General features: G+C 36.5%; 2 protein-coding genes and 1 pseudogene across 2 annotated transcripts; 1 reads left to right on the forward strand and 2 right to left on the reverse strand.

The window, feature by feature from the left end:
* On the reverse strand, positions 1-1,580 carry LOC130999453 (uncharacterized). The gene is made up of 6 exons (XM_057924980.1): positions 1,299-1,580; positions 872-1,125; positions 626-793; positions 420-527; positions 268-337; positions 1-162 (listed from the first exon to the last, which is right to left on the reverse strand). Exons 1-6 carry the CDS (start codon positions 1,551-1,553, stop codon positions 16-18), a joined length of 1,002 nt encoding a protein of 333 aa, XP_057780963.1. The 5' UTR covers positions 1,554-1,580; the 3' UTR covers positions 1-15.
* Positions 1,581-4,322: 2,742 nt separating this feature from the next.
* On the forward strand, positions 4,323-5,555 carry LOC130999454 (putative pentatricopeptide repeat-containing protein At1g12700, mitochondrial; annotated as a pseudogene).
* A 720-nt stretch (positions 5,556-6,275) lies between these two features.
* LOC130999448 (serine carboxypeptidase 1-like) lies at positions 6,276-10,880 on the reverse strand. The gene is made up of 14 exons (XM_057924975.1): positions 10,504-10,880; positions 10,256-10,392; positions 8,998-9,071; positions 8,775-8,897; positions 8,565-8,667; positions 8,445-8,482; positions 8,270-8,371; positions 8,016-8,096; positions 7,681-7,920; positions 7,542-7,607; positions 7,350-7,471; positions 7,060-7,173; positions 6,732-6,777; positions 6,276-6,624 (listed from the first exon to the last, which is right to left on the reverse strand). Exons 1-14 carry the CDS (start codon positions 10,650-10,652, stop codon positions 6,541-6,543), a joined length of 1,479 nt encoding a protein of 492 aa, XP_057780958.1. The 5' UTR covers positions 10,653-10,880; the 3' UTR covers positions 6,276-6,540.
* Between the last annotated feature and the right edge of the window lie 295 nt (positions 10,881-11,175).

Consider the following 11,175-nt stretch of genomic DNA (forward strand, 5'->3'; position numbering starts at 1 on the left):
AGTACAAATGTTCTATTAGAAAATTAAATAATCAAGAGTATTACATTTACTTACCATTGATGACACAGACGTGGGGGCATGAAGGCTATAGTGTGCGATGACATCTTTCATGAACTTCATGACATAAAATCCACATTGGTTCGAATCAGGCTGGATAGGTCCCTGCAATATACAATGAAAACATATATTTTATCCACCCAAAAAACAAACAAACTAAAGCTTAGTTAAGTTTAAAGCCCTGAGTACTAAATAGCAAATTATACATACCTTAACTATATCCCAACTTGCCGATTTCTTGAATTTTTTTCCCTTGCGTGCATTAACAAGGTTCATCGCACTTGATAGCATAGTCAATAAGGCAGTTCATATTAGCTATAAAAACCGATTATAGAGATGATTAGTTAAAGTTTAAGACTTACGTGTCAACGACGGATTTCCATGTCGTATCGCGATTCCGATGAGAAATTGGATCCATCAAAAACACACGATCTTTCTCAAAATCAATGATTGTCAGAATCCAATGCTTACTATTTTATAAAAAAAAATGAATTAGTAGGCGAAGACATGATGATATACTACACTAACTACTAACTTAGAAGCTTCAACATTTTACATGTTTACTTACCCTACGTTGCAAGGAACGAATACCAACTGATTTGACGTAGCCTCAAGTATCCTATCTGATAATGCACGTGCTCTAGACTCAACTGATTTTCCACAAGATATGGTAAATGGATACACAAACATAAACTTTCCTAGAGTTCCATCTTTCTTCATCTTTTCATACAAATGACTGCCAACAAATTTGGATATGTTTAGATAAGAAATAAACATGTTAATATAAATGAGAATAACTTAATAAGTTATTTACCAAACATATGTGATAATGCAGTTCCCCGTACTCGGTTCCAGATTACAGAAGGGAATCACATCATCCTTCTTTAGAATCCAAACTGTAATATCCTGCCCGAAGACTTCAAAGTCTATTTTCACATGTATTCCTACATCCGTGAACGACTTCTCCATCATATAGTATAGTGCTAGCAATGATCCAGGCAATGATGACAAATTCTTCACCACGGAGTCCTTGACAACATTTTTTGCAACTGCCTTCTTATTGCATTTCTAAATAAATGTACACGACATGTCAGAGGTATTAATTAATATGTCCAAGGCTGTTAGAAAAAAACTAAATTACCTCAATTGACTTTAATGGCAGGTATATATTCAAGTTATTATATATGGCAGGTGGATATTAATTATTATGTCCAAGGCTGCTAGAGAATGACTAAAATTACCTCAATTGACTTCTCCACCACCAAATCACTAGGCCATGCGACATGGGATCCTAAGGCACTTCCCACGGTCTCCATCTCATCTGAAATACGAAAGGGTAGTCGTGCATTCTCATCGACAACCTCATCAATCGCCACACGTAACGAGTCTTCGGGCATTGGAGATCCGTGTAGGACATCACCAGCAACAACGACCGTTCCATAAGCTACAACTTTGGTGGATTCTTTTTCAAGTAATTTTACAACCTTCCCCTGCATCAAATAAAGTAGAGTTGTTTGTTAGTTAGGAAGCTGACTTTGTGTGTTCTTTGGTCTATATATAAAAGCAAGAAACAACAAAAATACTTATTAGAAGTATTCACATAATACCTCCAGTCCAACTGATTTTTCAACTAATACAATATCTTCATCGTCTTCAACCTGTTTCTTCTGAGGCTTTATCACAGAACAACTGCCCAATCCTTCAGACTTGTCTTCCTTATCACCTACCTTCGCTTCAAGTTTTCCAATCCTATTTACCAATTCATAGATCACTTTATCTAGCACAAGTATGCGTCCATCTTGTTCTTTTATCTGTTTTTTCGCATCCTCCAATTCAGCTTGTGATTTATCATCAGTTTCTTGTATATTTCCTCTAGGCGTATGGAAGAATGATTTGGGTTTGACGCCTGCCCCTAAACCTCGCACACGACCGGTATGTTCTGCTTTTTGCAGGGCACGTGACAACAAATCGCTCGAACCGGAATCAGAATCAAGTATCCCTTCCTCCTTTTCACGTATGTAGTCATCCTGTTATTTTCAATCAATAACATGATTAAAAGGCAAAGGTGCAATTTAATGATCAATTTTAAGGGAATTAACATAATGCTATGCCATACTATTTTATGAATGGTATTCTTCAAGTTTTCATTCTCAATTTCTCCATCCTTAGTCAATCTTGCTCTCTTCCACATCACAGCTCTGTCTATTTCTTCATCACCTCTAAATTCAGTCTTCTATAAAACATTTCATGCAAATAATCTGAAGTTAGAACATAAAACAATATTGATAATAATAACAAAAAAGAAGTTAAGCAACAACAGCCATAGGGATTTTTTAAGTTAAGAAACAACAGCCATAGGAATTTTTGAAGTTAAGCAACAGCTGCCAATGATTTGATGAGATGCTTACTTTTGCTTTGGACTTCATATTTCAAGCACAGCACATCTTACGAATCAGTTGGAAAGAATTCAATGGTTAATTAAACCAATGAAGTACAGCAGGAAAGGAATTTTTTACCTTGATTTCTTCGGCAAATCTTGCATATCCTTTGCGGGAAAGATGATGGGGGTATATGTTCCCACGTTGTCTCTCTTTTTGTTGCTCACTCAAAGCCTACAATATTATCGTAGTGACGTAGTAGACAAGTACAACATTCACTAAAATGTATAGATACGAACTTATGTACCTTAAATTCAGACGACATGCGGCGGACTACAAATTGATTCCAATCTAATGGCAGAATGCCACTTCCCGGTGGCGGTTCATGCAACTTTGAAGCATCATCTTGATTCGGTACAATAAAGTCATTGTACATTCTAGTTTTCCAGCTTAGCCACTTCGAATTAGCAGATTCCATGCAACCAGCCTTCCATTGCTCGGGAACATCGTAAGAAGACTACATCATCATTATAAAAGGCACACCTCTGTATTACTTTTGGGTTAATGAATATAGCAACCTTTTCTTCACCTCTGGTTTCACAATACAACCTACACCTCTCAAAACTTGAGAAGGAAGAAAGAAAACCTAGCTCAAAACAGGAAGAGCTCAGATTCACACACACATGCAGCTTATCACTCGCTGCCTCCCTTTTCTCTCAAATCTTAACTAACTAAATATTCCACGTATGAAAATACAGATATAATGAATATATGTAATGCTAGACTATAATCTCTACCGTTGACAGATGTAGGGTTGAGATCATATTAAGCAAACATATATCAACATTAATTTCAGTTGAGAAAATTCGATCGACGTTTCATTGTTTAAAGAAATTGTAAATGAGACTAGTTATGTAAATTATCATATCATAAAATTTGATCGCGATTTCATTATTAAATGAACCAAATGAGTTCAAGCTTTAATTTCACAATCTATTCTATATTAAAAAGGGAGTTTCTAATTTGAAGTTAATTTCAAAATTCAGTGGCAAATTTGTAGTTATAATAAAATTGAAGGTTTATGTTTAAATTATATATTTTTCTTCTTATTTTCATTTTCTTTAACTTCTTATTTGTTGTTACATTTCTTTCCAAAATTGTGAAATTCGATTAATTATAAAATATTTTATATGCATATCAAATTAAAGATCACGATAAGAGCTTTAATATGATATATTTTTATGAAAATATTTGATTTAAAATGTAAAAGTTAAATTTGTTTAAATATTAAAGTTTTATAAATTACTCTCTCTTCTCTCATCTTTTTTGAATAAACATATTTTTAATTCTTTTTAATTAGTATTTTATTTTTAATTTTTTTAACTTATTTTTTTGTTTTTCATAAATCAAATTTTATAATTGTGAATTCTTTTTTATTTTTTTAATATTCAATTCAAATATATTCAATTAAAATTAATTTTTTATTATATTTATAAGTATAATAATTGAATTAGTATTAATTTTATATAAATAATAAAAATAAAAATAGTTTTCATGTGCATTGCACGGGATACAAATGCTAGTTTTTTTTATAGTTTGAGTTAAGTTTAAGCACAAAAAATATATTTATATATAAATCAATGTTCTAATTCGAGCCAAACTCAAAAGTTAATTATGAAAAATAATCCGAAAAATCCATAGGAGGAAATTGAGAAATGCTTTTAATTAGAAGATAAAAACATAAATTACTGCATGAAATGCGTTTTCCGCCATACCCAAACGCGATTGCTCTTTCAACGGCCGAGATTTGATCAACAACATCCAACGGCTCACAATTAACCAGATCTACTTTACCTTTCTTCTCACAAAACCCTATCTTTCCTTCTTCAATTCTTCAGCTTTCACATCTCAAATCCTGCAAAACTATCCCAAGAATGAGGTCGAACCACGCCGCCATGTTTCTGCCTAGAATTTTGTCAAATTCTTCATCTAAATTCTCCACTTTTGCCATCGCTTCTCCACATTATCATTCATTTCTTGTAAAACCCAGATTCAATTTTGATAATGTCAGCTGCCAAATGAGACACTTGTCCGCCTATCCCAGATTCGATTTTGGATCTATACGTGAGCCCAATGATGCCGCCGCTCTATTTCGGGAAATGGTGAGGACGCAGCCGCTCCCTTATGCTTCTGTTTTCAGTAAATTGTTGATTACTGTGGTCAAGATGAAACAATACTCTCTTGCCCTTCATCTGATCGACGAAATGCTTCAAAGGCATGTTCCTGTAAATCACTACACCTTGAATATTGCGATTGATTGCTACTGCCGACAGAAAATACCTGATTTTGGGTTTGCGATCTTAGGCATTTTTTTCAAGCGTGGGTACGAGCCTACTGTTGTAACCTTTAACACTCTCATTAAAGGGCTATTGTTGGTTGGAAGGATCCCAGAGGCAGCTAAAGTGTTATGGAAGGTGTTGGTCTACCAATTATGCGAGCCCGATGAACACATGTATAGTACTACGATTAATGGGATATGCAAAGCTGTAGGTAGTCTCAAAGCGCTGGAATGGCTCTGCTTATTGGAAAAAGAAAAGGGAATCTGCAAACTCAATGTATATGCTTACAATGCAGTCATTGATGGTCTTTGCAAGGAAGGAAAGGTGGACGATGCTCTCCAACTCTTCTCCTCTTTGGGTGATAAGGGGATTGTACCCGCTATTGTGACATATAATTCAATAATCAGAGGGGTTATGCAATAGGATAAGAAATGACGGGGCTCAAGACGTTTTCAAGAAGATGATTGCTGATAAGGTCTCTCCGAATATGGAGATATATAATATCTTTTTGACTGCTTGTTCAAGGTCTTCTCAAAAGGAACAAGGCTAGTGATGCAATTCCACTGTTGGAAGAGATGTATGCAAGGGGTTTCACACTTGACGAAACTATTGTTTCGATGTTGATTGGCCCTATGGTAAGGGAAGGTAGAGATAGTGTTCTATTTGATAAGATTAAAAAACTCGTACCAATGGATCTCTATTCTAGATAGGTGTTATGTTGCGTTAGAAGTTGAATTATTTTACAGCAAACTATGGGGAAAGTACAAATTTGTTTGTTTAATCTCTATGTTATTATGATTTTAAATGCTTGAATTTTATAGCTTTATCATAGATTACTAGGATTTCCAAACGATATCACTCGCTCTTGGCAAAGTAGTATTCATTATATTCTAGGATTAGAGCTTATAAGATAAGATGTATTGTGCCATAATTCATCAATTTGACATTTTGAATTTCACATTATTCAAAATACCGTGAAATTGATTTTGAACACTTTAGAAAATCATAGGGACTCTAGCTTTTACGTTTTTTGTCTTTTAGGTGTAAATCGAAGTATAAGAAGCAAATGATGATAATCAAAGTTTTGTTTCCAAATTGAAGCTTTTATATTGTGTTATAGATTGTCTTTGCTTCAGTGAGGTTGAACCACACCGCCATGTTTCTGGGAAGTTGTGATAAGGGAAGGTAGAGATAGTGTTCTAGGAGTATTTGATAAGGTTTAGAAACATGTAGCAAAAGGGACATCTTTTCTAGTTTTGATTGAATTCAATTGAGATTTCAAACTTCATTTCTAATTTGATATGGTTGTACTCATCTCTTACTAGATAATTGGTATGAATGAAATTAGGAATTGAATGGTGGAGGAAAAGAATAACTAAAGAAAGTCAATTTTTTATGTTTTGGAATAGTAGTTTTTGGAGTGATTTACGATTGAATGTGTACAAAAATTTGCATATATGTGTCAAAGATCGAATTTTGAATGTTGGATTCCCATGAATGATTGATTTTTTGATATTGGGGATTACTATTTATTTATGTGACGTTGAATTACATGTGAGATAGTCACATCAAGATTTTGAGTAGATGAACTAACATTTATTATACATTCGAAATCACACAACGCATTAATGTTCTTCCTACTATAAATAATGCTAAGCCAAATCTTCTTCAATCATCAATCAAGAATGACAAACTTTGGATAAGCGATAGTGAATGATTTAGCTGCTATGATCCTTTGGTCCCATTTGAAGACGTGGCATTCGATTTCATATCTTCACGCCAGCAAGGAAGCGCGAGTAGAACTCCAACGACTCGAGTGGCTTGTACTCCGGCACGGTGTGCCCGGCCCCCTGCAGAGGAGTCGATAGTTCGGTGTCAATATAGTCGATCAAGGCCTTGAGGCTCGAGGAACGATGATGACATCAAGTATTCAATCAAAAGTCACGTGTTTGCATACCTTGATGGTGAGGAAGGTGAGATTGTAGTCATAGCCTTGAGTGTACCTGTGGATTCACAGACGAAAAATGTGAGTCAACGTTCAGAAGGAGGAGTCTTGTGTCAGATCGTCAGACAGACGGTGCTCATATCCGGATGCAAGCACAACGAAACACTCGTAAGGTTACAAATACGCCTTCTTGGATCCGAATATGGGTATCGTCAGTGGTGCCCGTATCCGGATCCAAGCACACATATTTCATCTTCTCGTCAATCAGACAGTCTGACACAAGTTTTTGTCATCTTTCGGGTCCTAAATCGATAAAACTCCAAAATGAAATGTTACATACCCACTAACTTGGCCTTGCACATACCAAGGCCTCCACTCGTCGACAGTCGTGTATCCCATCGATCTCGTCCAAGCTTCGCTTCCCGTAAACGGAACACACATATCATGATCTCCGCTGCGAGCAAACAAATCAAGCACATATAGTCTCGATAAAAACGCTTCCAATCACTCGTGTTCGTTCATGAAGCAGAACAAACATACATATAAGAATCAATACGAATTCAATCACAATTTCGTGCACCAAAACAGAACATATAGTGTTTTCACAACTTCATATAATATAGTTCAAACCTGTATATGAGGGCTCGATAGCCGCGTGATGTGAGGTTCTTGTGATACTTGATCATGCTCCCGGCATCATGGTGAAACGAAATCCGGTTCGTGCAGAGATCCCATCTCCCGGCTACGTCTGCCTGGTGGAGCCGGTATGATTTTTAGTTTGCTACTTTGAGAACCAACTCAACGATAGAATGTAAACCTTACGCTGTCAGCATGAAGCGCCTTCCTAACTGCTGCGTCGTTCAGCCATATGTCCGCGACTTCCTCATCCTACGCGTTTTTACCAAAGTTGTCGAGGAATTTTCTTTTGGAGCAAATCGTTACTTGAATAAATAAATCTCACCGTGCAAGGGACATATTCGCTATTCAGAAGCTGCGGCCATGTGGGGACGTATCCGTCTCTAACTGGGGCTCTATACGGCCATGCACGCCCGAAGATTCTTTTCCTAACGGGTAGAGGCCTCTCGGTCTCGCCTAGTCTCCTGAAGCTCAGCGGCACATTCGTTTTCCCGAGTTGAATAATACTTGCCGGGGCATGATAGCACGGCTCGAGAATGTCGTATATGTTTAGGTCCCTAATTGCCTGAAATGACTCGAAGATAACGAATAAGACATGAAAAGAAGTACTACATACTGTATGTTTTCTTCCCAACATTCCCCACATTGGAAACCACTTACTTCATCAACTTTGACAAGTTTGTTCTCACAATTCTGGCTCGTCGGATTGTAGTAAACGCCGTTGCATTCGGAGTTGACTGCCTGCATAGTGAAGCATGAACTATGAGATCATTGTACCAAAAACACACACACACACACACACACACACACACATATGTATATTATACTGAAAGAGTCTTTTCTTCAAGTGATTTGTGTGGGGATAGGATTAAATATACATCTTGTGCAATACGAGACGTGTTAGATGAACGTACCTCAAAGAGTTCATCCGAGATGAGGCCCATTCCATGAGCGAATGGTACGAGAGCATTGCCGTCAAACACGTCATCAGCAACTCCATTTCCCACCAAGTACCCCTGCAATATAAAGAAAATCTACATTCTCCATATTCCATGCTTACGAAGAGGAGGCGTAGATATATGTAAATACCTTGAGATTGAGGATAGGCTTCGCACCGGCATCAATCCCTACAAAATCGCAACAAACAACATCAGTTCTTGCATCCTCAATATCAGAAGCACTTGACATGGTATGAATGATTGATTTTACCATTAGCTACTTCATAGGCCAAAGTAGGGACATAGATTCCTGCATATGATTCTCCCGATATGTAAAACGGGTTGCTCTGGTATTCCGGGTACAGCTCAAACCACTAGCCAGACGATACACAAAGTTAATGAGGTAAATATGCAGCAAAGACATACGAAAGTAGAAACTCCCACAAAATCGAAGAGTAGTCCTTTTCAGTGTTTCTTTCACCTTGAGGAGAAATGTGTGTGAGTCAGAAGCGGTCTTAAGGTCTCCGGTAATGTAATCAGATGTGTTTGTTGAGTACGATAATCCAACACCAGCCGGGGAGTCTAGATATATCATACTAGATACCTAGAACGACAAATTGATAACCAAAGTTGGGATCTAGTGAGTTGGGTTGGTCTTGCAAGGAAGAAACGAGACGTTAGCAATCAATACCAAGAATCACAACCTTGGACCAGCTGTATGGATTGGGATGCAGAGTCGGAAAGCCACCAAGCGGATCCTTCGCAAAATTGAAGGGGCCTGCAATCGAAACCACGAGATTATCAAAATTAGGTTACCACCCAAAAGAAAATGCTTATAACTAGTTCAGTTTCAAACTTTCAAGAACGCTACATGGTCAAATTTTGGCATAGCTGGAAGGAACATCTCACAAAGCAAACGGACAATTGCTCGTTAGTCGTTAACTAGAAACATAGTAATTTCAAGTGTGAAACACTCAAGAAAGCAATAAAGCAAACATCAAAGACTCAAGAGTGAACTTCTACAATCTCTACTAAAAAGATCAATATTGGTCCATTTCTTGATTATGTGCCATAATATCACAAATGATGTTTAATGAATTTGCAAAGATAGAGCTCATTGTTCATTTGCATTACCCCATAAAAAAGTAATACAAATTTAACTTTCTACTTAACAAGATAGCACCAAAATCAGAATCTTTACCAAGATTTGCCTTACCCCATAAAAAATGACTACAAATTAACTTCCTACCTAACTAGTTATCACCAAAAACAGAATCTTTACCAAGAAATAGAGCTCATACAACAAGATCAAGACTCATTCTTTTCGCTAAACAACAATTTCGATACAAACTAAGCTTCACATCATTGTTACTCCACCTCAGCATCAAAGTCAAAATCTTGCCAAAACAAGTCTACATCAAGATAAAGAACACACACACAACGGTGGACACAGGTGAGGGGAAGGGGGGCTTCAGCCCCCACCAAGTAAAAATCTTATAAGATCGTCAAATTATCAGATTTTTCTGCGAATTTTTATACAACAGCCCATATCATCAAATTGAATCGTAGGATAATTGTCTCTAAAAATCTTGAACTCGAAATTTAAAAATTACAGCCTCTATCAAGAATTTTTCTTTGTGTGTGTGTGTATGTGCAGAGAGAGGGAGAGATACTCATTTAAACCTCACTGTTTATTTGCAATACCCCCATAAAAATATGACTATAGATTTAACTTTCTACCTAAAAATATACTACCAAAAACAGAATCTTTACCAAGAAAATAGCTTCTATAGTTCTATAAAAAGATCAAGACTCATAATCTTATTGCTAAACGACAAATTCGATACAAACCAAGTTCCACACCATTGTTAATCCACCTCAAACACCAAGGTCAACATCTTGCCAAAACAAGTCTACATCAAGATAGGGTGCAGAGAGAGAGGAGAGAGAGAGTGTCATTACCATGCTCGTAGATGAACCCATCGAAGCTAGAGCAACCGGGCCCACCGTTGAGCCAGAGCACAACAGGGTCCTTGGATGGATTCCCCTCAGACTCCACAAAATAGTAATACAATTTCTTCTCATCAATGGTGACATACCTGTGTGAGAGGTGAAAAAGCAGAAAGACCCTTTATCCAGAACGAGAAGAAACAGACAAAATCGAGAAGAAAAATCAGTAAAACACAGAAAAGATTCAACCTTTGACTTACCCAGAATAGTGTTTGGAAGGGAAGCTGCCATTGAAACCAGGAAGCTCTGTAACAAGAGCTCCATCAGGAGCTGAGAATGCTGGATTCGAGCTGAATGCAATTTGAATCAAAATAAGACCCACACAGTGAAAAGGGTGTAAAAATCTCATTTTGCAAAATGGAAAAAAGAGGAGATTTTTTGATAAATTATTTCTTGAATTTCCAAGCAAGAACACACACACACACACTGTGAAGATTGGGGTTATATATATTTTGACTTGGGTGTTGTTGGAGTCTTAGTTTAGCTTACAAGTAAAGTGTGGAGCAAAAGTGGGGGAGGTTATTACAGTGGAATTCCATTACACTTTTGTTTTTTTGTTTTTCCCTTTATTTGTTTTTCTTTGGGTTTTGTTCTTTAATATTGTAACCGTTATTTGTGAATGAGAACAGAAAAAAGTACTCTTGTCGTATTTAAACACAAAATCTTTTATCACAATAGTTTTGTGACTCATAGAATTCAAGATTTAGAGATAACATAAAAACTCATATGAAAAAAGGAAAAAAAAAAAACTTATGACATACTACTACTATCTTGTTGTGCATTCTACTTCTTTTCTATTTTGGTTGATTTTGAAACAGATTGATGTAATCATAATTTAATTACCACAATTAACACGGAAACAAATTAACTAA

Source organism: Salvia miltiorrhiza, chromosome 8 (assembly GCF_028751815.1).
Source record: "Salvia miltiorrhiza cultivar Shanhuang (shh) chromosome 8, IMPLAD_Smil_shh, whole genome shotgun sequence".
In the NCBI taxonomy this organism is placed as follows: domain Eukaryota; kingdom Viridiplantae; phylum Streptophyta; class Magnoliopsida; order Lamiales; family Lamiaceae; genus Salvia; species Salvia miltiorrhiza.